This window comes from Trachurus trachurus (assembly GCF_905171665.1).
Source record: "Trachurus trachurus genome assembly, chromosome: 4".
Lineage (NCBI taxonomy): Eukaryota > Metazoa > Chordata > Actinopteri > Carangiformes > Carangidae > Trachurus > Trachurus trachurus.
In genome coordinates this window covers 1,987,267-2,011,436 of record NC_139898.1, presented here as the reverse complement: position 1 = coordinate 2,011,436, position 24,170 = coordinate 1,987,267, and the positions used below count along the sequence as shown (strand labels likewise).

The following is a 24,170-nucleotide window of genomic DNA, read 5'->3' as shown; positions in this document are numbered from 1 at the left end:
GAAGACATTTTTTAATCTTAAAATGCATTTTAAAATTACATGATCATGTTGTTGCTATGCTCTTTGTTAACTGACTATGTTATAGGCTCTTTTACTGTGTGTGAATGTGTGTGTGTGGCATTATAGATGCCATTTTTTCCCCCACAGTGCTAATGGCACCATGAGTGGCACTGACCAACCTTGGATATATATCTAACTTTGAACATGTTTTGCACCCTCAATTTCTGTGTAACTTCAGTGTAAGACTGTGTTTTGTATGTGGCCCATTTTAGCTGAAATGCATGGCTCAATTTACCATGATGCATTAAGGTAAATTGAGCCACCCACAAAAAATGCATTTAAATTAAAAATAAGTAAGCTTAGCAAGAATTTTGCATTCTATCCAATGGGGGGAATCACAATGTGTATTATAAATCACATTTTTTATTGTAGATCTGTTTTTTTACGGAGTTATCAACCTTATCAGTTTCAAGTGAAATTTGTTTGCCAGGCCACTTTTCGCACACTTCTCCTCAGCAGGCTGGATATAAAGCATTGTCCCACCCACAACAGCAGCCAGAGACCACTCAAATCAATTGTTTTTTTTCAAGTACAGTTGTAGCAACAATTTGAAATCATTTACAGCCATTGCCTGTTAAAACTTAAAAAGCTAGGAGGCTCAAACCTTAACTGGCTCATTTTACCTGATGGCCCAATTTACCTGATGTCACCCTACAGAATTAGCGAATTTTTGTTTGTGAATAAAGAACTTTGCGTAAATTCATCAGGTGTTCAAGAGCGCGATCTTCTGGATTAACGATATCTTTAAGGGAGTAGACAGAGTTAGCAGCACCAAAAAAATGAGATCCAAGATCACACCAAAACTTCCTTGACACATCAAAGTGAAAAAACAAATGCGAAGAAGTTTCTACGTTACAAAAAGTGCAGGAGTCATTCACATCTAGGCTATGCAATATTTTTATGTCCTCAATAGGCTATGAGATCTCCAAAAAAAAATTTCCTCTAGGTAGGCTATAACACTTTCTTTGAAAACACTGTCGTATAGCCTATGCTATTACATTTTTTGTCTGTTAGTTCTATTCCATCTATCATTAGTATAGGTAAAGCCTTCGTAAAATTACTGTAACTCAAGTCATCTTCATCTTGTCCATCACATAGACAACCATCATCATCATCATCACATGGGAGGAGCCGCCTCCCCTCCCCTCCCCTCCCCTCCTCCTCGGTGTGGCGGAGGGCCGCAGCCCGCTGCAGATGAAGCATGGCAGGCGACAGCGACACAAAGCCAGGTGAAGCAGCCGAGAATGAGAGCAGCAGCCGGCAGCCTTTCCTCATCGGCGTGGCCGGAGGGACAGCCAGCGGCAAGGTCGGCATCTGTCTCAGCAATAATCACTGTTTTTTTTTTTCTCTCTGTTTTTTCGAATTTGATTGTTGCATTGTGTGATTTCTGTGAGAACCGACACTGATGGATGATCGGTTATGATCAATCTGACTGATCGATTATGATCCGAAGGCCATCTCAGTGCGCGTTACAGCAGGGTGCACTGTTTAACATGTGCCGCCGTCTGGTTAATAAGTGGTATGGACATCAGACCAGGACTCCCATAGCCCTGTCTGTCACGTTTTTATAAGGCAGGGATCATCAGAGTAAGCAGGTGAGGAAGATCTAAGTTAACTGTTCATCTGCAGGTTCTGCTGTCTATGAGCTCCTGGCAGTGTAAAAACCCGAAGTCTTCATATCCAGGCAGAATGTGGCTTCATGTTAAAATGCTGCAGATTAAACAGCCTTGCATATCCTGACGTGACAGACACGTTTTTGGGTCTCTTTTTCTTCTTCTGACATCACACTGGAGTTTTCCTCTTGACACTGATGTAGCCTATTTGTCTAAGTGAATCTGCATTATCATCCTCTGTTCTGTTTCCACTATGGTGCAGCATTTCTAAAGTTTTCAAAGTGTTCCTTCTTTTCAAGATAAAAACAAAAGCTGCATTAGTTGCATATGTTTCTGCATAGTTTTTATTTATTTTTAATTTCACAATAATTCAAAAACATCCATCTGGATACAGTATCAGTGTAGGGTGACTGTACAGTTTCTTCTTCTTTTTTACCCACATCCCTACCCCACCTAAATTGCATACTTTTTATTATACTATATATACATACACACATGCATGCCAAGGCCCTACATGTACCCATATATACATTCCAGGCTTTTAAATACTCATTTATGTCAAGGTCTACCCCGCTACGTAAGGCACAGATTTAGGGTTAAACTAAGTAATCATTAATCCCCTTTAGGAAATTTCTCCAAACTTGAAAGTAATGGGAACGAAAAATATGACCACACTTATATTTCTCCAAGGTTAATCTTTCTAATGGTAAAAAATACTGAAATCTGATTCATGAAAACTTTAGAGGTTGGAAGGGAATCATTTTTCCAAAATAAGAGTATCCTATACATTTCTTAGCGAAGTATATAATCATAATTAATATCCTGCATTCTTTTTTTCCCCTATCTAGCTGAAGATTCAACATATCATTTAACAAATACAAACTGGGGCTTAAATCAAATTTTGTTTTCAAAACTGATTGTGTGAAGGAATGAATTGAGTTCCAGAAACCTTGTAAAAGATCACATTCCCAAAACATAATAAATGTCCCATCCATCCATTTTACATCTAGGACATTCTGCTGAGATATCCTTTGAGATTTTGTAGATATATGGGTGAATTTAAAATGAGTAATTATCTATTACATTATCTACATTAGTGGTAATACTTATACCCAAATATTTAAAGCCCTCTGGTGTCCAATGAAAACAACAGGATGTAAGCATGTTTTCTGTTGCTGCCATGTGTAAGAGAACAGCATTAGATTTATTGAAATGTATCCTATATCTGGAGTAACTTCCAAATTGTTGAATTGTTCAGAGTTTCTGAAATCAAGTGTATTCATCCTGCATCATGTGTGACAGGGTTGGTTGGTGAACTGCCAGACAGAGGCGGATAAGAGCCGAGCTGCTTTGTCTCCAGGGTTTCCTGATATTTCTCCCATTTTCTCAGGGTGAACCATTCAGGTTGGTTAAGAGTTCTATAGCTGACAGCAGGTCGACTTTATAGATGGTTAGATGAACAGAACAGAGCTGTGGTTCAGCAGACAGTTGTTGGTGGTTTTGACTTCCTGGCACTCCACCATCTTCCCACCGGGGTAACTGCTCACAGCACCACCTGTTCTCCACAGACACTAGCTTATCTGGGTGGAAGTCAACTGCAGTCTCTGTTATGTCTGCCAGGCTCAGACAACAAGTACCAGCTTATAAGTAGGCACTCGTTTCTAATAACAAATCCAGAAATGTTTCAAGGCCACGGTGACATGAGTAACTGGCACCACAAACAGGAAGATGCGATCGCTCGGATCTAAATTTCTACTTGTTGTGTTATTGTTGTGTGGTCAGTCGTCAGTGTGCAGCAGGATCATGGAGCTGTTGGGGCAGAATGAGATAGACCACCACAAGAGGCAGGTGGCCATCCTGAGCCAGGACAGCTTCTACAGGGTCCTCACCCCGGAGCAAAAGGCAAAGGCACTGAAAGGCCAGTTCAACTTCGACCACCCAGGTATGAACGTACATGCCTCAGCACTCTGACCTGTCGTCCTACACAGCACTGGTTATTCAGAGATGGTTTCAGTAGTTAAAGGGATAGTTCACCCAAAATTCAAGTCCTTCAGAGTCCTCTGTTCCTTCTCTGAGTTACGGGGGGGTCCGCGCAGCAGTATTTGTCCATATAATGGTTGTCAATGGATACCAACTTTCTTCGTCCAAAAAGACACACCAAAAAACATCAAAATACCTCCATACTGCTCGTCTGTAATGTCCCTCTTGTATTGAAGCCCCGACATGAGAAATTGTTCCGCCGGTCAGTGCAAATCACACGAGATTTGCACTGACACAGGAAGAGCAGTGAACCGAGACACTGAGAGCTTCCGCTACAAACAAGCTTAAAATATAGACTTATTTAATTTTTTTCGGAACAATTTCTCATGTCGGGGCTTCAATACCAGAGGGACATTACACACGAGCAGTATGGAGGTATTTGGATGTTTTTTGGTGTGTCTTTTTGTTACGAAGACAGTTGGTATCCATTTGCAACCGTTATATGGACATGCACTGCTACGCCGAGACCCCCTGTAACTCAGAGAAGGTACGGAGGACTCTGAAGCTTCTCACAGCTCTTAGTCCACATGAGGGTGAGTAGATAATGAGTGAAATTTGAATTTTGGGTTAACTATCCCTTTAACCTGTGTGAACTGTGAGCTGTGAAGTGTCCTCAGTCTAACTGCTCTGTACTCTTTCTTTATCCAGATGCATTCGATAACGACCTCATAATCACAACCCTGTGGGACATCATGGAGGGAAAAACAGTGCACATCCCAGTTTATGACTTTGTTTCCCATTCCAGGTGATGAATGTGTTTCATTATGTCCACAAAGACACATCTTTGAGGGAAGTATTAAAGGGATAGTTCACCCAAAATTGAAATTTCACTCATTATCTACTCACCCTCATGTGGACTAAGGGCTGGGAGAAGTTTCAGAGTCCTCCGTGGCTTCTCTGAGTTACAGGGGGTCTATATTTCAAGCTTGTTTTGTAGCGGAAGCTTCTCTTCCTGGTTCACGAACCAGGGTCTGTCCTCTTCCCAGTTCGTCCAAATTTGACGAACCGGGAAGAGGAGCTTCGAGAAGCTTCCGCTACAAAACAAGCTTGAAAAATAGACTATTAATTTTTTTCGGGACAATTTCGCATTTCGGGGCTTCAATACAAGACGGACATTACATACGAGCAGCATGGAGGTATTTGGATGTTTTTTGGTGTGTCTTTTTGTTACCAAGACAGTTGGTATCCATTTGCAACCGTTATATAGACATGCACTGCTACGCCGAGACCCCCTGTAACTCAGAGAAGCCACGGAGGACTCTGAAACTTCTCCCAGCCCTTAGTCCACATGAGGGTGAGTAGATAATGAGTGAAATTTCAATTTTGGGTGAACTATCCCTTTAACCCATCAGCTACTGTAAAAAAAGTATGCTTCATCATCATCAGGCAATAATGTTGAATCTATAAGCAGATTCAGTGATTGTATTGGGTTATTTAATCTAGATTTACACAAAATACTTTTCAAATCATGAATGAAATGAAAGCAGCTGTTTCCTTGAATATCAGAAAACCACATTAAAAAGGATCATTTAATTTCACTTACAATAACAAATCATCTCCAGTTCAATATTTTGACTTTGTCTGGTATGACCAGTAACCTAATGTTAACAATCCATAGGCACATACCTGCTGAATAACTGGCATTAGTGACTGAGGCAGATTGACTTTTCAGTAGTTGCTGTTATTGTCACTTGGTAACACAGTCACTGTTACATGGGCGTTACATATGTTGATGGCTGCTGTGTTTTTGCGTGGCAGGAAGGAGGAGACGGTGACGGTGTACCCTGCTGATGTGGTGCTGTTCGAGGGGATACTGATGTTCTACTCTCAGGAGATCCGAGACCTTTTCCAGATGAAACTGTTTGTGGACACCGATGCAGACACTCGGCTCTCACGCAGGGGTGAGACACACAGGCATTAAAGGACAATTCAATCTTAGATACAAGAGCCACTTCGTTTAAAAAGCTACCAAATAAAAGCAATAGTTTGTACCATTTCAGAAATTCAACTTCTTTACTTCCTTGCTGAGAATCAGACAAGACAATAGACACCACTCTCATGACTGTAGGCCTACCCTAATGCCAACAGGTAACTTTATGCTAAGCTAACTAGCTGCTGTAGTGGCTTCATATTTGTCATGCTCACATGATGGTAGTGTCGCCACCCGTCCCGTTTTTCCTAGTATTGTTCTCTTTTTTCATCAGCTGTCCCGGGAGAAAAGAAATCTCTCCCGGGACACAATTTGTCCCGTTTTTGGGGGAAAATATAAAAAACTTCATTTGGTTTATAGCATATCACCATGAAACTCCTCCAAAGCAGAGAGATAGTTCTACACTCTTGCACGGACGCATAGTTTTTTATATCACACGCTGATTTTATATTATTATAGCCAGGGCTTAATTTGTGCCGGATCCTGCCGGAACAAGATCCGGCACCTCGCCGAGTGGATCCGGGACCTCCTCTGTCAATCAAATAGGCCTACGTGCAGTGGCGGCCTTAGACATCTGGGGGCCCGTTTCAATATTTCATATGAGGCCCTACCCTGTTAAACAAAATTATGCCAGCTATGTGCCCATGTGTCGCTGACCCTGAAAGGACGCAGTAAACGCACTATCCATGCATCCCAGGTACGCACAACACATTAAGTGTTAAAATCACTATCAGGGCAAGTAACCAGGACAGAAAAAACGAGGACTGAAGTTGGTTTTCATCAAAAAGCAAAATCATTATGTAGCCTACATTTTCAGACAAACTACAGGCTTTAACAATATTCTGAATTTAAATTGGCAACAAAAGTAATGAGAGCAAAGTGCTCCGCGTTATTTCAGCACCACGGACAAGGAAAGGACGAGACATGCGGACAGACAGACGTCTACAGGTGCTGCGGTGCTGGAGCAGCAGACAGGCAGCTGTCTCCTCCATTATTACAATCTGTAAATAAGCTGCCAATAATATCACATTTTAGTTGTGCTCTCGCTGTGCTCATAGTGTACTCATAGATCGCCTGTTTGGAGGCATTTTAACCCGAGGAAAAAAAGGAAAGAGGAGAAAAGTGATTGACAGACGTCAATCATCAGGTTACGCAACTGGGCGCACGTCAGGAGGAAAGCAGGAAAAACAAACACTAAGAGAAAAGGAATAATACTGGGAGAAGGAAAACGAGGGTCTATTGATAGTTTGTGGGCCGTTTTCAAAGGTAAGCCTACGTTGTTATTGATATTTCCTGCCGTATTATTAATTAGGAGCGATTAGTGTGCAAAGAGAGAGGCCACTTTGGCATTTCTTATTACAAGTGTAACAAGGACCTGTAAGTACACCAAAATACACTATGTATTTACAATGTAAGTACATGTTATTACATACGGTTACATAGGTAATAATTAATTAGGTAGATAGGCTACACAGGAACAAGGACGAACAATTAAAAGCCGGCCGGGTCAAAACAAACAAACAAACAAACAAAACTCTTCCAACTTTGTGGACTGTCTGTGAAGACTGACGGGAGTGAAGCCGACCTCATCCTCTGCCTGCCGGTGGGACAAATTGCACTGTCGGATCTGGGTCTCGGTGTCCGGAACCCGTTCGGGATGACTTGAATGGTGCTGAAGCGCTATGGCGCAACGGACACAGAGACCCAGGTCGGACAGCGCAGCCAGGGGAACAGCACATGAGGAAGATGATGAACTCAGATAAAATTTTTCGGGTGTGTTAAAAGTCATTTAAGCGCCGTTACGCGCGCCGTTACGCACGCCGCACGTCTCGCCCCCGCCCCCCCCCCCCGCCCCCCCCCCCCCCCCCCCCCCCCCCCTCCGGAACAGCACCCTCTCAGTGTTCCGGGACCTACACATGGACAAATTAAGCACTGATTATAGCCTATTATTATTATTACAACATAGGCATAGCCTATCAACTTGTCCAATCAGACTGCGTAAGGTTTAGCAATTGAGGAGTGTCGAGGCTGAGGTGAGATCAGCTGTTACAGTCCAAGGAGCCAGAGGGCTGTTATTATCTAGCACCTTGGTTGTCTTCTATACGTTTCGATTAATTCACGAAAGCACAACAAAAGCAACGTAATGACTCAGTGGCTGCGTTTTAGCTCCTCAGTGGTAGGCCAACATGTGCAGATGGTCTCTGAAAGAACTGGTCTGAATGTTAGTACAGTGTTTTTATTAGATTATTTCAAAATATTTTGTGCAGATGCATTTTAATTTGATGTACATGCGTTTCAAACCATGGTAAATCACTGTTAATAATTATTGTGAGGAATCAGTAACATGTGCCTGTGACAGCCTCTGCACATAGGACATATGAAAATAACTATAGCCTATTTAAGATGGATGTTGCAACTAAATTTTTTAGGATCAAACAAGTAGCCCTTTGTGAAGATTTTCAAACAGATTGCAAAATAGAAGTTTTTCAATTGCGTTAATACAACATTTGAAAAGTGTCGTCTGCCCCCTCCCCCTCCGGAACATTTGGTTGAGTGTCCCTTTTTTTTTTTTTTTTTTGAATTCAAGTTTTTATTGAACTTTCCCAGGCTTGGTACATGGCAAAACTAGTTATGTTTCTCCATACAAGAACAGGTAGTCATTATTAAGAGTTAACTGTTACAGACACATTTTTGTCTCTCAAAGGGCAGAAATTGCAAAAGATAGTGAGTATAAAATAATATCAACTAGGAAGTACAAGAAAACAAGAAAACCAGAGTCCTGTACCCTAGTGGGGGGAGTGTCCCTTTTTTTCACAAATTCAAGGTGGCAACCCTACATGATGGTCAAATTAAAATGTTCTGTTTCAAGTCTCCTACATTCCGTAGCTGTTTGTCTGCTGACTAACTGTGGTCTCTCTGTCAGTGCTGCGTGACATCAGTGAACGTGGTCGGGACTTGGAGAGCGTTCTAGCTCAGTACATCACCTTCGTCAAGCCTGCGTTTGAGGAGTTCTGCCTCCCGGTGAGTGTGTACTGGTTTACAGGTTTGCATGGCTGTGTGTCCCTGAATATGGACTCATGGTCAAACTCTGTTCTCTCTTTGTTGACATGATTCAGACCAAGAAATACGCTGATGTTATAATACCAAGAGGAGCTGATAACATTGGTGAGTATCTGTGCTTTTAGCCTGGGAGATTCTTCACGTGGAAACAAAATCACTGAAACCAAATGTTTCAAAGTGGAGTCTCAACAGTGTTATCATGTAGGACACAGCTGTGTGTAGTGTTGACCCTGAGCATGGGAGTTGTGCGCTAAGAGACAAAACAGCTTTGTCAGTTGACTGGAGAAATGAACATCCAAAACAAACTGAAAAAGAAAAACAGGCTGCAGCTGCTTTGGACATGTTGGAGCAGGAGGATGTGAGCTGAGCTGTCCCAGTCTGGTATATTTGAGTTAGGGTTGGGTGGTAATATGGTAATAAGGTATCCTGCGCTATCTTAAAATAGCAACGGTATCAGTTACATTACGTCATTAAAAAAAATTGCAATACAATCATATAGGGCCCTGATATATTACCTACTAAATATCATTTATTTTACTGCCTAAATAATAAGTGTATGTCCAGCAGCTACATGTGTGTGGTTGAGTTTTCAGCTTTACTCCAATAGTATCATGTTTTAATAGCAGTATTCTTATGTGGTGTTTGGTAGCTGTTCCCTGTCTGAACAACATTTTGGTGACTCCATCGGAGCTGTACAACATGATCTTTAAAGGGATAGTTCACCCTCATGTGGACTAAGGGCTGGGAGAAGTTTCAGAGTCCTCCGTGGCTTCTCTGAGTTACAGGGGGTCTCGGCGTAGCAGTGCATGTCCATATGACGGCTGCAAATGGATACCAACTGTCTTTGTAACAAAAAGACACACCAAAAAACATCCAAATACCTCCATGCTGCTCGTATGTAATGTCCGTCTTGTATTGAAGCCCCGAAATGCAAAATTGTCCCGAAAAAAATTAAATAAGTCTATATTTCAAGCTTGTTTTGTAGCGGAAGCTTCTCGAAGCTCCTCTTCCCGGTTCATCAAATTTAGACGAACTGGGAAGAGGAGCTTCCGCTACAAACAAGCTTGAAATATAGACTTATTTAATTTTTTTCGGGACAATTTTGCATTTCGGGGCTTCAATACAAGACAGACATTACATACGAGCAGCATGGAGGTATTTGGATGTTTTTTGGTGTGTCTTTTTGTTACGAAGACAGTTGGTATCCATTTGCAACCGTTATATGGACATGCACTGCTACGCCGAAACCCCCTGTAACTCAGAGAAGCCACGGAGGACTCTGAAACTTCTCCCAGCCCTTAGTCCACATGAGGGTGAGTAGATAATGAGTGAAATTTCAATTTTGGGTGAACTATCCCTTTAATTGGCCACGGTAATACGGTGTACGATGGTAAAATGTGGAGGTTTAACGGTATCGTCCAACCCTAATTTAAGTCACAGTATTATGCCTCTGAAACATAAAAACCAGGGTCAAAAATGTAATGTGGATAAAAATGTCATGTGTCTTCAGGACAGGTGGATGTCATGTACTAACCTACACGATCTGTTTATCTCTCAATGCAGTTGCCATAAATCTCATAGTTCAACACATCCAGGATATTCTGAATGGTGGTTTGATCAAACAGCTGAATGTCTGGTTTAACAACTTTGGATCAGCGAAGAATGAGTCCAGCAGTCGGCCACACTGAAGGCAGCTCTGTCCTGGGGAGGGGAGGAAGGCTACCTGCTCGTGCTGAATGGGCTCCACGGTGAGGCTGACCAGGCCCAGAACACTGTCAGGATTCTAAGCTCCTGCTTCTAGTTTGATTCTGCTGGGACTGAGCAAATCAATAAGACGCAGAGAGTTTTCCTTGCGGTTTAAAGCAGATGTTTTACATTACTCCTTTGCTTGTGTACTGTATGAAAAGGATAAATACGAAGGGGCTTGCTTATAGCTTCCTTTGAAACTGCTGCCTGCCTTCACCACAGCACTGAAACTAAAGAAACAGTTACGGTGTCTAACAAAACACTCGACAGCCTTCAACCATACAATAAATGCTGTGTAGCAACATGCTGTTTAATGACAGGGAAGTCCCTCCCTAGCTAAAGGTTCACCATGTGACCTGATGACCCCCTTTATCAGTGCATATTTCCATCTTTATACCTAACGCATATTTTCAGCAGTAGAAACGGATTTTGAGCTAATGTACTCATGAGCTGAGATTTCTGCTGTTGGTGCCATGAGACTGTATGAGCTTTGTCATGTCAAATCTTAAAGGGATAGTAGCATAATTTTTCCAGCCCTTCAAAGTGCAGGAAAAATGCACGTAACTCACGTATCCCTCCGCCCAGGGTTAGCGCCCGCCGATCAGCAGTTGGTTAGCTCCAAATAAAAACTGTGTTTTTCCTGCACTTTGAGGGGCTGGAAAAAATTATATTATAGCAAACAATGGAACTGTGTTTTTTTTTTTCAGGTAAAACCTCTTTTAGGCCGCGAAAATAGGCCGTTTCTTTGGGTCTGTTCACAACAATGTATGTTGTAAATCTCTGGGCAGGGCTATGGGCTGGCGTTGCTAACGGGAGGAGTGCAGAGAGTCTTCTACTGCAATTAAAGTACTTAGGGGCTATTTGTAGATCATACAACCCCACTTTAAAAAAAAATGCTACTATCCCTTTAAATGAGCTTTTTAGGAAAATTAAACCAATTTTCACCACACATCATCTGATGTATGAGATCATCTCCAAAGATAATTTCCATACTGTCTCTGTGTGCCAATCATTTCCATGTTTCATTGATTTTGATATAACAGTGTTATTTTTCTTTGATTCCTTTAAACTTGAATCCTTTGCGAGTCTCGCTCAGAATAAAAGTGTTCAGGTGTGAAACAGACAAACACTGTAAATGTGACCTGTAAATGTTGTTTAACGCAGGTTTCTTCCTGTATGCATATTTCTAAAGATGAAGTTCTCAGGTTCTGTATGTTTGATTCATTTTTCTGTCCGTCACTGATACATTCTTTAATTTGATTTAAATATATACTGTATATTATATCTACGGTATGTCAGGTTTAACTCCTCTGTTACATCTGTATGTTGATGTTTCATTTAAGGCTCAGACACAGTGGAGTAATGTAGTGGCAGCCAGGACTGAGGACACTTAGCTCATGTCATTTCTCTTTGAATATAAATTCTTACACACAGTGAATTATAAGGCTTTTTGACATAGCACCACTGAGAAGAACAGAGAATGAAACCATGATTATTTTGAGACGAACCACAATTAACTGTTTGACTATTGTTATTATCAAGGATGAAGTTTTCAACATGTTTTGGGTTGTGGAGATTTGTCTTCCTCAGGAATTCAACCCTGGCTGTGTCGAGAAAACATTTAAATCTTCATGTTCAAACTAAAAAGATGCAGAAAATATAACTAAGCTAATAAAATATAACTCGACTCTTATCCAGACAATTAAATTAAATCTCAATATGAAGGGGAAAAATGAGAAGTCTTTTCAATGTGTCTAATCAGTATTTTCTGATGGGGTCGAGGGATCTGTTGGGAACTTAAGGTCAAGACCTCAGTCCTGGTTCTAGCCCTGAACATTATGTGGCGTCTTCAGCTGTTTCCCAAACCCAGACCGTCTCCTAACTCTCTATTGTCCTGTCTGTAGTATAATATAATTAAGTCAGTATGCAGAATTTAAAAAAGAAAAAATCATTGTTTTCTTAAAGTTCTGTTGAAGCACTCTGTTTCACTCCAGTAACATCCTACAATATGGAAACTTTTTGGAAAAAAGATTCAACTTCATCTCCTTGAATGTAATGTATCATCATTTATTTTTCTGTATATTAACAGCAAAAACATTATAAGGGTTATTATACTATACACATTGTTGTGTATGGAGTTGGAACACAGCATTTATGTTATGATGGTTCAGACACAAAGCCATAGAACTTGTCAACACTTTACTTGAATCATAATAAACAGTGATGGAAAGGAAAAAACTGACATTTATTGTCCACTTCACACTCACTACACATTGTACATGTGCATATTAGATGTTTAATCACAAGCTCGTCATTTGACAACAACCACCCATCATAAAACTGCTCCACAGTAGAAAAGGTATTAAGACCTGCGTGGGTCCTCTGAGTCTATTCTGTTGCTGTGACTGTCCCAGTCTGAAGAACTTAAGGTCCAGTCTATGATCTGATCTGAGGAGGGACTGCTCCACATGTCACTCCCTGACTGAGGACCTCTGACCAAAGAGGCCTCGGTACAGTTCGCTACGGGCCTCGTCGCTCATGGAGCTGTGGTCCATGGGAGCCATGAAGTTGGCCAGCTTGCTGTGGATGTGGAAGCGGACTTTCCGGCCTTTGCTGGCTTTGGTGTCCACCTTCTTCTTGACTTTGCTGCGGAGCTTCTGGATGGCCAGCCACTGCCGGCCCATGGCCACCTGGTCGTTGGGGTCCGCTGCGCTCGTCCTGCGCTCGATGAGCTCTCTGAGGAGCTGGTGGTAGAAGTCGTCGTCGTCGAATATGTCCTTGTCCACATCTTTGAGGTGTGTGTTTGCTTTCGACGGCGCCTCCTCCTCCTCCTCCTCCTCCTGGCCCTCGGGGGGGACGGTCTCGGAGGTGGTTTTCCCCAGGACTGTGTACTCGGAGCGCCTGGTCTGGGTGCGCCTCACCAGCCTCTCCTTGTCCATCAGCACCTGCTCCACCTGGGTCAGGATGTTCCTGTCGAAGGCCCCAAAGCCTCTGCTGCTCTTGCCCATGCTCAGCCTGGTCCTGTCGTGCCACTTCTGCAGCATGCCGTCCCGGTACGGCTGGAAGGCAGCGAAGCGTTTGGCCATGAAGTCTGGGTACTCGGCCATGTCCAGCTTTCTTTTAGGAGCGCCCCTCTCTTGCACCGAGCCCTGTGCGTCTTCATCGCTGTCTATCTCCTCGTCATCGCTCTGAGCTCCCGTCCTCCCCACGGCGACGGCCCTGGTCTCCGGGTTCTGGTACAGCAGCTGGTCTTGCAGCTCCAGCAGGGACCTCTGCAGAGCCTTCAGAGCCTTGTGGGTGTTCTTCAGCGCCCCGGCCATCTCAGCTCCGCCCCTCCTCTTGAACTCTGGGAAGGTGTGAGGCTGTGGGAGCTTGTTGGCCGTCACCAGAACCTTCTGGGCTTTGATCCGGCCCTCCAGGAGCTGGTCCCACAGGGCCAGCTGCCGCTTCACCGCCGTGCCCTTCTCAACCTCCTCGTTCACCTTCTCTTTGGAGAACGTGCGGATGGTTCCCTCATCCTCATCCTCATCCTCATCACTTTCACCTTCGTTGTCATCAGAGCCTTCATCTTCACTCTCCTCCTCCTCACTGTCATCCTCATCTTCACTCACACCCAGGTCGTCCATGCCCTCGGTCAGCCTGTGGAAGTCCACTCCCTGAGGAAAGCTCACATCACAGCTCTCTGTCTTAGAGGACAGCTCGGCATCTGGTTGTGCATCACTTCTCTCCTCCTCCTCTTCCTCTTCATCCTCCTCCTCTCCATCATCCTCTAACTCCTCATCATCATCGTCCTCATCCTCTTCATCAGACATCTCGGTGTCCATCAGCTGTTTCCTAGAGACTGCCTTCCCCACGTACCGTCGGTCAGTGTCTTCGAGCAGAGCCGTGTTGCTTCTCCGCAGGAGACTGAGGCCGACTTCCTCTCCGTCGTCGTCCTCCTCCGTGAAAGTGTCGATGACTCGGGCTGCGCTCGTCTCGTCGCCATCGTCCTCTGGATCGGCGAACTTGGGCTGAGGGTTCAACAGATCCTCCAGCTCCTGGGAGAACGACCCCGCCATGTTTAGAACTTTTTATACCGACCGACCACACGTGTGTTGTAGTCTGATCGCAGTCCTCGAGGCGGAGAGTGATGATGTCACTAAAAAGCGACGACACAAGCACATTTTGTACCTGGGTTTTGTCTTATAGGCAGACTCTTTGCTCCGCGCATCAACAATCACTTCAGTAAATAAACGATAAGCGAAAATGAATTAGAAATCTGTGTGGATGTGAAACTTGTCCATGAGAATCGACTGTTTTTAATAGTCCAGTCTTACCTAAAGCTAAATGAAACAGTGATTTCTAACAGTGAATGAGATATTTAACCTGGTCAACTCGACAATTTAGGACAATAATTTACCGCTTTCTATTTATACAATCTGTTTATTCAATTGTTTTTTTGTTTTTTTTACCCTTTGACCTATAATATTAACCAGTCCGCCTGGACTTCTTTTGTTTTTTTTTTTAGCTGTAAAAGTGTCATACAGGCTGCTATGAGTATGTGCTTTTGTCCCTTTTTTCAGGACAACTTCTTCTTTCAACATCTGGCATTTGTTTTTTCATTAAATATGGGCCATAAATGTTAAAAGAATGAACCGAGAAACATAATGATTTATCTTTTTTTATCTATCTTTTTTATAAAATTAGCACACAGTTAACACAGTAGTAGGCTATACCCTCCATATAACAGTACTACCTCTGTAGAACAGCAGGCTACTAACACCTCTAGGACAGTCGGGGATTCCTGGAAGACAAAGCACCGGGCAACAAACATTAACGGCGCTTTGATCCTTAGCGCACGCGCTCTCGGCCCTGAGACGCCGGACTGCTCCTGCTCCTGCTAGCCGACTGTTTTTCCGCATGCTTCACCAGAAAGGGAACTTTCTGCGAAGTAAAGATGTCAACAAGCGACTTCTACCTGAGATACTATGTTGGACACAAGGGGAAGTTTGGACACGAGTTCCTAGAGTTTGAGTTCAGACCTGACGGTGAGTTTTATCCCTCGCGGTCATGTTGTTGCTCTGAAGCTAACGTCGTTAGCCACCGACAACGACTAGGCCGCACAAGTCGAAACGAACTAGCGCCAATTCTCCTTCTGGCTTCTACTGTGCGATGAATGAAAAAAGTTCTTATTTAAATAGAACTAATTTTCCCCACATGTATGTGTTTTAAATGAAGTAATGTTCCGGTTAATATATTGTACCCAGTTGCGCTAAATGTCCGCATAGTATCAAATGTTGCGTTTTGTAGAAAGTGATGCGTTGCGTTGATTTCCATTAAATGTCTTATCCTCACAGGTAAACTGAGGTACGCAAACAACAGTAACTACAAGAATGACGTCATGATCAGGAAAGAGGTAAGCTATGATCATGAATATGTTGAAAGATAACTTAAAGCGGTAGTCCGTGCTGTGTGGATGTCTTTGTTCTTTGCTACAACATTATAGCACTGCTGACCTGAGCTCAGCCTTTGACTGGATTCACTGATACCTGATTTGACCAGGTTTTCATCATAGCTCTTACTGCCTGTAAACAGCAGCCTATGTTATATAAATGCCAACAATATCAGAGGTTGCACCCATTGTCGCATCATATCTGTTATTGTTCCTCAGTTTGATGTGGCTCACCTGTCTGTCCCCTATAAACCAGGCATACGTACACAAAAGTGTGATGGAGGAGCTGAAGAGGATCATTGACGACAGTGAGATCACCAAGGAAGACGACGCACTGTGGCCTCCCCCAGACAGAGTTGGCAGACAGGTATGTATTTGTATTCTCTGCCATTGACACTGCTGCTTACACACACCATTACTGGAGTGGGTCACAGTCTGATACACGTGTCAGGTTTTGTTAAAAGAACAGTTCACCCAAAATTCAAATTGCACTCATTATCTACTCACCCTCATGTGGACTAAGGGCTGGGAGAAGTTTCAGAGTCCTCCGTGGCTTCTCTGAGTTACAGGGGGTCTCGGCGTAGCAGTGCATGTCCATATAACGGTTGCAAATGGATACCAACTGTCTTCGTAACAAAAAGACACACCTTAAAACATCCATATACCTCCATGCTGCTCGTATGTAATGTCCGTCTTGTATTGAAGCCCCGAAATGCAAAATTGTTCCGAAAAAATTAAATAAGTCTATATTTCAAACTTGTTTGCAGCGGAAGCTCCTCTTCCTGGTCTGTCCAAATCTCGCACATCGCAAATTATTTAATTTTTTGCGGAACCATTTTGGGGCTTCAATACAAGACGGACATTACATACGAGCAGCATGGAGGTATTTGGATGTTTTTTGGTGTGTCTTTTTGTTATGAAGACAGTTGGTATCCATTTGCAACCGTTATATGGACATGCACTGCTACGCCGAGACCCCCTGTAACTCAGAGAAGCCACGGAGGACTCTGAAACTTCTCCCAGCCCTTAGTCCACATGAGGGTGAGTAGATAATGAAATTTCAATTTTGAGTGAACTATTCCTTTAAATGAAATGTTTAGTACAATGGCCTTCAAATGTATTTATTTCAAGACTCTCATCACTTTATTTTTTTTATAGGATCATAAGTTTTAAAAAAATTCAGTATTTTCTTTTGATAAATTGAAGCAAAAACGCTTATGAAGCTACCAGAGTGACTTGACTTTATTTGTCCTGATGTTCATAGGAACTGGAGATTGTCATCGGTGATGAACACATTTCATTCACAACTTCCAAAATCGGCTCCTTGATCGATGTGAACCAGTCAAAGTGAGTAGTATCTCAAGGAAGTGAACGCTAAATATTTGTCCCCCGACAGAAGGACATGGTTTTAAAGAACTGCTCTGTGTTTCAGGGACCCTGAAGGGCTTCGTGTGTTCTACTACCTGGTGCAGGATCTGAAATGTCTCGTCTTCAGTCTCATTGGGCTACACTTCAAGATCAAGCCCATCTAAAATGTGGATTTTGCTTGTTTTAATTGCTTTAGCTAATGTTTCTGTCATTGAACTTTCTCATTTGTACATTTGTCTCGAGTGGAATTGTTTTTTTTATTTTAAATAAAGGGTGAGAAAATGTTCGGCTTTGTCTTAGCTCCTTGTTCAGTAACAGTCCACTGCAAACATGTAATGATTCAGCAAAACATGAAGTTTTATTCAAAATACATTCAACCATGTCAAGCAAGACTGTAAATGATAAACTGTACACACTTAACCGTATTACACTGACTTAAGTTAATGCTCAGGTTGAAATCATTATTTTTGACAAGGCACAGCATCTGTCTCCATACTAGTAAAGTAGTTATGCATCTGAGAAGTGTAACTGTCACCAACAGTGACTCTCGGCTGACAGATGAGGGACTCAACTAGAAAACTCTGCTAGCTCTTCATATTATGCTACAATACACCTTGATTTCAACATTTCTTGCTCTTAAATTACATCCTTGAGAAAATATGTCTTAGAAAATCAGTGGATGAAATCAGCTGAAAGTAAAGTATCTCTGAGGTTACATGTTCTCATTCTTGTATCCCTGGTTTAAGGCTGAAATAATTCACTATATAATAGATCAGAATTATACAGACATTTGTTTGTTAATTCAATGACTTTCCCTCCAGGACAGCAAAGATATCTTCTAAAGACTTGCTGACGCACTCTAAGAACTCATGGACATTACGAGCAGGGTAGCTGGACACGTTGCAGCCGATCCAGTCGTCATGGACACCGTAGCCAACCCCGAAGCCGTCGGGCACCACCGGGGCAAAGCCGCCGAGGTTGACAGCTGGACTGGTGAGGGTGCTGGTGGAGAGGATGTTGTGGTTGATGGTGGCGTAGGCGGGGTCAGTGTACAAACTGTGCAGAGCTTGGCCCTTTGAGTTGGCCAGATATCGCATGGCAAAGAGATGTCGGTCAAAACCTTGGCCTGATGGAAGAGCAGTAAGACAAGTGGTTAAGACAAATCTACCATAACCTTAACACATTGCTCTAACCAGTATGTAGCCTACTGTGTAAAGTTTACAGGTGGTGTGGATTTGGGACAGCTCCTATCCTACCTGGTGAAATGTTATATCAAAAAATCTAATAAAAAAAGCTTTAGAAGGCAGTTAAAAGTATGTACAGGTTTCCAGCTGCAGTTGGTCTGGGTACGGACTGTCTCTAAAAGGCTCCACAACATGTTTCCTCATTTATGCTTCGTACAAAAGAGACAGGATCCCCCATGAACACAAAAAGTAGAATGACTTAGGCTGTTTTACATCTATGATTTTCTCATCAGGTTGAAAATTATCTACCATCAGGATATGCCAAAAGTAATTTTGACATTTATCTAGTCATAAATTATCAGTCTGGCAGAAAAATTCTTAAAGGGATAGTTCACCCAAAATTCAAATTTCACTCATTATCTACTCACCCTCATGTCGACTAAGAGCTGTGAGAATTTTCAGAGTCCTCCGTTGCTTCTCTGAGTTACGGGGGGGTCCGTGCAGCAGTATTTGTCCATATAATGGTTGTGAATGGATACCACCTTTCTTTGTCCAAAAAGACACACCAAAAAACATCCAAATACCTCCATACTGCTCTGTAATGTCCGTCTTGTATTGAAGCCCCGACATGAGAAATTGTTCCGAAAAAAATTAAACAAGTCTATATTTTAAGCTTGTTTGTAGCGGAAGCTCCCAGTGTCTCAGTTCACTGCTCTTCCTGTGTCAGTGCAGATACAATTCCTCATGTCGGGGCTTCAATACAAGAGGGACATTACAGACGAGCAGTATGGAGGTATTTGGATGTTTTATGGTGTGTCTTTTTGGACGAAGAAAGTTGGTATCCATTCACAACCATTATATGGACAAATACTGCTGCACGGACCCCCCCGTAACTCAGAGAAGGCACGGAGGACTCTGAAAATTCTCACAGCTCTTAGTTGACATGAGGGTGAGTAGATAATGAGTGAAATTTGAATTTTGGGTGAACTATCCCTTTAAAAAAAAGAGTTCTGATCACAAAAAGATAAATCAGAACAATAAATGTGAAATAACTGATGCATAATTGTAAATGATACATTTACACTTCCAGAATATGAATGAATTTAAGAGTGTTTGTTTGTTGTTAATAATTAAACACAGCTTCTGAGCTCTGGAACCTGACCTGGTTAAAAGCCTGCATCTGGACTCTCTTTCTATTAATACATTACCAAAGTATATTGACTGTCATAAAATTACAATGTGTGATGGAGAAATATGTTAGAGTGCAATGACTGCCAGTGAAAACAGGATCTGTGGTGGTAGGAGAGCCCATAAATCTGTATTAGTGGAACCACATTAATAATTCATCTCATTGTATATTGTGATCAAAATGCCTCACATATTATATACTAATGTCTTATACACACCCATGGCTGCCTCCCTGGTGAGCTGCCCGTGATATTTGGAGCATTCATTGAGCATGGCCCGTAGCTGCTCTACGCTATGTTGTCCTCGCTCGCGGACGAAGGCGTGCGAACACAGTTTGGTGTATTTGCTAGCCGGTCGGATCGTCTCCGTGCGGCCGTGCTTGAACGCCGCAGTGCTGCACGACTCGTACGTAGCCACCGTGTCACCGTACTGCCTCAGATAGCCCATCTGAAAAGCCAGCTGGACTACCGCATCCGGACTCAGCTTACTCTTCTTCAACTGCTCCTTCCCACCCTTCTTGAACTCCATTGCATCGATGGTGAGTTTGGACACAGCTGAATCAAAGTTCTCCTTGGCCTTGTTGATGCCGCTCTCCAGCTCCGAGTCCAGTTTGAAGTGCAGTCTGCGGACGGCGGACGCTGAATCCACAGCAGCAGCAGCAGCGGTGGAGCCCGGGTGCACCAGCGGCCGCTCCGTGGTGTCTTTGAAGATCTCATTCTGAAAGCGGAGCACGGCTACGCCATCGCCCCACGAGTGCTCAAAGTTAATGGCCGCCTGTCCGTCTTTGGTGATGACGATGCTGAAGGACTTGTCGTACCACCGGTTGCAGCCGTCGCCGTGCAGCATGTTGTGGGAAATGTGAATATGGTCTCGCATGGTCTCATCGTCCAGGGAGAGACAGAAAAGAGCGCTGTCGACAGTCTGCAGGTCCGCCGCGTTGCCGGCAGCTAACAGCTTGTCCCTGAGCCCGGCCCACACATCCCTGTTCTCACTGGTCAGCACCCCCAGAGGAAATGCAGGTGCTGGTGTCGGGTCGGACAGGATATATTTCAGGTGAGACTGGATCTCTGCAGGCGTGACTAAATTCCCATCCCTGTCCACCACGTCAAACACGTACAAGTTGCCGTTTCTCATGACGAGGAGATGTCGCCCTTTGTCGTCGGTGAAGAGCTCATCTCGTCCGCGCTTGGGAATCCGAGTCGAGTTGAAGAGGCGGAAGTACTGAGACATGTCCAGGGGGTAGGCATTCACCATGTAGGCTCCGTACCAGGACAGAGAGGACGGGACCCACCGGATCAACCTTTTGAAGGAGTCTGTGTCGCTCTTCGCCGGGTTTAGATGGAAAACCTCAGGCTCCAGCAATCCAGCTCGCAGCGTCTTCATGAAACGCACCGCCGAACACACCATGTTAGTCGCCCGCACAAGCTGGTCGTTGTACTCTGTCTTCGGGTCGGGGTTGAAGGACATGAAGGGGTTGAAGTTGAGCACCACAGAGTCTCGTGCAGACAGATACATATCAAACCATGGAGCTGAAAGAAAGATAAACAGATTGATGATTAGTTAGTGATGATGGTATGTATTTGAGATGCTCAGTTTCAGGATGCTGATTGTCACCTGAGATGTAGCTGGTGTGCTTATTGTTTTTATCCTGGGCTACCAGCTCCTCATGCAGCTGTTTCCCCACACCACTCTGGAAATCCTGCGTGAGTTTTTCTGTCGTTCTGAGGGAAAACAATAAAATGGCAATAAGCTAAAAAGTGTGTAGGATCTAATAATAAAACCAAAAGAGGTTGATTTCTTTACTATAATATACCTGAATTGGTCATCATCCAAAAGAGGCCTCTGAGCAGCTAGATACCTCCTGATAGTGTCCTCCAGCTTAGGAACTGGGAGCCTAGACAATTAAAAATAAAAAAAAAACAATTATGTAAACAGTCCTGTAAATGATAACACCACCTATAAACATCAGCAAAATAATAAGCAATTTAATATTCTGTTCTGTGTAGCCTACAGGTGCTCCTGTACCCCGTCCAGTCTTAGGCTCCTCTCCATGTGGGGCCGTGGTGCATCAGACCCAACCCAGGCCGAGGATACAGAGAGTTCACAATGTAGGCCTACTTGTTTACTTAATCCAGGTGTGTCTGACCATTGTGACTACTCAGACACACCTGGATTAATCAATTTGTCCAATAATGTAAGACAGGAAACAAAGGAGCAGCATTAAGTTCAAGAAGTAGTGGAGCTGTGCAAAGAGCCCATTAGGCCTTAAATCTCAGGTAAATCATCTTATGTTGCATTGAGGTTGCACTTTGGGGCCTATATTTACAATAGTTGTTCACAATGTTTATTTTTTACTTATATATTATCCTGTATATTCCACCACACTATATTGTTATAGCTTATAATAAATATTACAGTTGTTGTAATATGACACAGTTTTGAAACAACACTTCAGTGTCCAGTTTAATGTGGTATATTGTAGATATGGGGTTTCAGCGCCCCCTAGTGGTCATGGACTTACAGTGCATGGTGCACTTTGGCCTACATTCATCTGATAGCATTCTGGGGTCACCTACACAGACTATTTAAACCCAGAAGCCCTACTACACTCACCTCACATGTACTAGGCTCGTTAGTTTCATTTTAGACCAATGTTATCTTTAATGCAAACCAGATATTGGGGATCTTGAGACAGACACAATCATCTTCTTACCTGGGTAAACTCTTCTGATAGTGCATCGATGGGACCACACTGAGCTGCAGGTACTCGTCTGTAGGAGCCTTGCTGCTGTAGAGGCGCTTCTCCACACACACAGCAGCAGTCCGACACCTCACACTACTGACACCTCCGGCTTTTCTCAGCGAGGCAGCGCATCTTCCTGACAGCAGCAGACCGGCCATGGTGCTTCCTGTTCCAGTCAGCTAACACCGAACACCTGCTGGTGCTGCTTCCACTCAACCACACCGGAGAGCTGTTGCTAACGGAGACCAGACCAGACCAATGAGCTGTGACAGCTCTGGATACTGGACCTTAGCTAATGTTAGCAGCTAGTAGCGAGCAGCTGTCTGTCTCTAACCCACTCGGTACTGTCCTGTCACGAGAACATGTGTTCAACTAACAGTTAACTACCAGTCACCACTCGCTGCAGACGACACCGAGATGTATAGATGTTTGTTTCGGTAGTTGTGTGTTTGTTAACAGAGAGCTGTGAACAGGAAGTGGAACCGGCTGTACCGCGTGTCACGTGACATGTGTGGTTCAGCCATAGGCTACTGTAGATAGTATGTCAGAGACTTTTTTTTTCTTTTTTCTTTCTTTCTTTTCTTTTTTTTCTTTTTTTACAACAAATATTCATAAAAACCGATTATTCGTTTGACTTTGTTGATTGGTTTTAAAAATCCCAGGGACATAATGTTGTTTGATCTCAGAGGAAAATCCACCTCCGCCGCCCCGGGTGTCAACGACTCCTAACGACTTACACCTGCCAGAGGCTATAGAGGGATTATCTGTTTACCAACAAATCAGGATGCGTGCGCAACCTGACTGCAGAAAGAACCGGTTGTCATGGTTACCTCCATGGATCTAGTGTAGTCAAAGACGGTTTATAAACCAAGACCTTTCATGACGAGTCAGCTTCCTGTATGCATGTCACGTGGGCTTCTGCACGGCCACGCCCCTTTAGAGAGACCAGAGGCAGCTTGGAGTGTATTGATTCCTATGGGACAATTTAATGTGAACACCGATTATGGTCGGGTCTTTCTCCCCACGGTCACTGAAGCAAATTTTGGACTAATTTTTTACAAGCCACATCTCTTCTGAACAGTTTGACACCAAAATGGTAATTTTCAGACGGAGAGATCCGGAGAAAATCCACTTTGTTCCAGACCTGTCTCTGTCTCTACGACACACTCTCGCGAGATTTGGCACCGATCTCCTAGGCAACGTCAAACAAACGGCCGCGAACTCCCGTGAAAATGATTTAAATTATTTTTGGCATGCTAAATATTACTGTTAGTAGTGTAAATATTTAATGTTATCATAAGAAAATATAAATATCTCACTTTCATCTACCTAAAAATTGTATAAATCCACACACACGTTCACAGACGAGGTGGGGTGACGGTTGGCCACGCCCATTTAGAGAGACAGGAAGTGTATACCATTTCTATCATTGGAGCAGCCGCTCATGGAGTATCTTTCCATTTATCTAATATCTTTGGTGTAGTCAAAGCGGTGTTAGCTAGCGATGTTGTCAGCCTACCACAACAGTTTATCACCTACTGATGTAGTGTGTGTTTTGACTGTAGGTTTTATAACGGCAGGAAAAAAAAAAAAAAAAACGTCAGGACGGAGGATCGAGTTTGTACCGCGGCAACGGCAACTCAGCCACGGGACAAGCCACGGACTCTCACAGCACGGCGTCGGTTATCGGTAAAAACAACACTGTCACTGTGCATCCCTAACGTTACCTACAGCTATTTAACAGACAATCATGTTCAGGAAAATACTCACGATTACAAAACTCAGTGTCTGTGAGGACTGATGCTGC

General features: G+C 43.3%; 4 protein-coding genes across 4 annotated transcripts; 2 read left to right on the top strand and 2 right to left on the bottom strand.

The window, feature by feature from the left end:
- Positions 1 to 1,261: 1,261 nt before the first annotated feature.
- On the top strand, positions 1,262 to 10,391 carry uck2a (uridine-cytidine kinase 2a; the record flags this gene model as incomplete). The annotated part of the gene is made up of 7 exons (XM_083969553.1): positions 1,262 to 1,366; positions 3,456 to 3,615; positions 4,362 to 4,458; positions 5,472 to 5,614; positions 8,567 to 8,664; positions 8,760 to 8,808; positions 10,267 to 10,391. The coding sequence occupies 7 exons, from the start codon at positions 1,262 to 1,264 to the stop codon at positions 10,389 to 10,391; spliced, it is 777 nt and encodes a 258-aa protein (XP_083825679.1).
- A 2,289-nt stretch (positions 10,392 to 12,680) lies between these two features.
- On the bottom strand, positions 12,681 to 14,551 carry aatf (apoptosis antagonizing transcription factor). The gene has a single exon (XM_083969563.1). It carries the CDS (start codon positions 14,505 to 14,507, stop codon positions 12,921 to 12,923), a length of 1,587 nt encoding a protein of 528 aa, XP_083825689.1. The 5' UTR covers positions 14,508 to 14,551; the 3' UTR covers positions 12,681 to 12,920.
- A 706-nt stretch (positions 14,552 to 15,257) lies between these two features.
- Positions 15,258 to 17,532, top strand: magoh (mago homolog, exon junction complex subunit). Its single transcript, XM_083970825.1, has 5 exons — positions 15,258 to 15,476; positions 15,786 to 15,844; positions 16,137 to 16,247; positions 17,145 to 17,227; positions 17,313 to 17,532. The coding sequence occupies exons 1-5, from the start codon at positions 15,386 to 15,388 to the stop codon at positions 17,410 to 17,412; spliced, it is 444 nt and encodes a 147-aa protein (XP_083826951.1). The 5' UTR covers positions 15,258 to 15,385; the 3' UTR covers positions 17,413 to 17,532.
- A 61-nt stretch (positions 17,533 to 17,593) lies between these two features.
- cpt2 (carnitine palmitoyltransferase 2) lies at positions 17,594 to 22,844 on the bottom strand. Its single transcript, XM_083970521.1, has 5 exons — positions 22,334 to 22,844; positions 21,434 to 21,514; positions 21,235 to 21,341; positions 19,839 to 21,149; positions 17,594 to 18,374 (listed from the first exon to the last, which is right to left on the bottom strand). The coding sequence occupies exons 1-5, from the start codon at positions 22,519 to 22,521 to the stop codon at positions 18,046 to 18,048; spliced, it is 2,016 nt and encodes a 671-aa protein (XP_083826647.1). The 5' UTR covers positions 22,522 to 22,844; the 3' UTR covers positions 17,594 to 18,045.
- Positions 22,845 to 24,170: the final 1,326 nt, after the last annotated feature.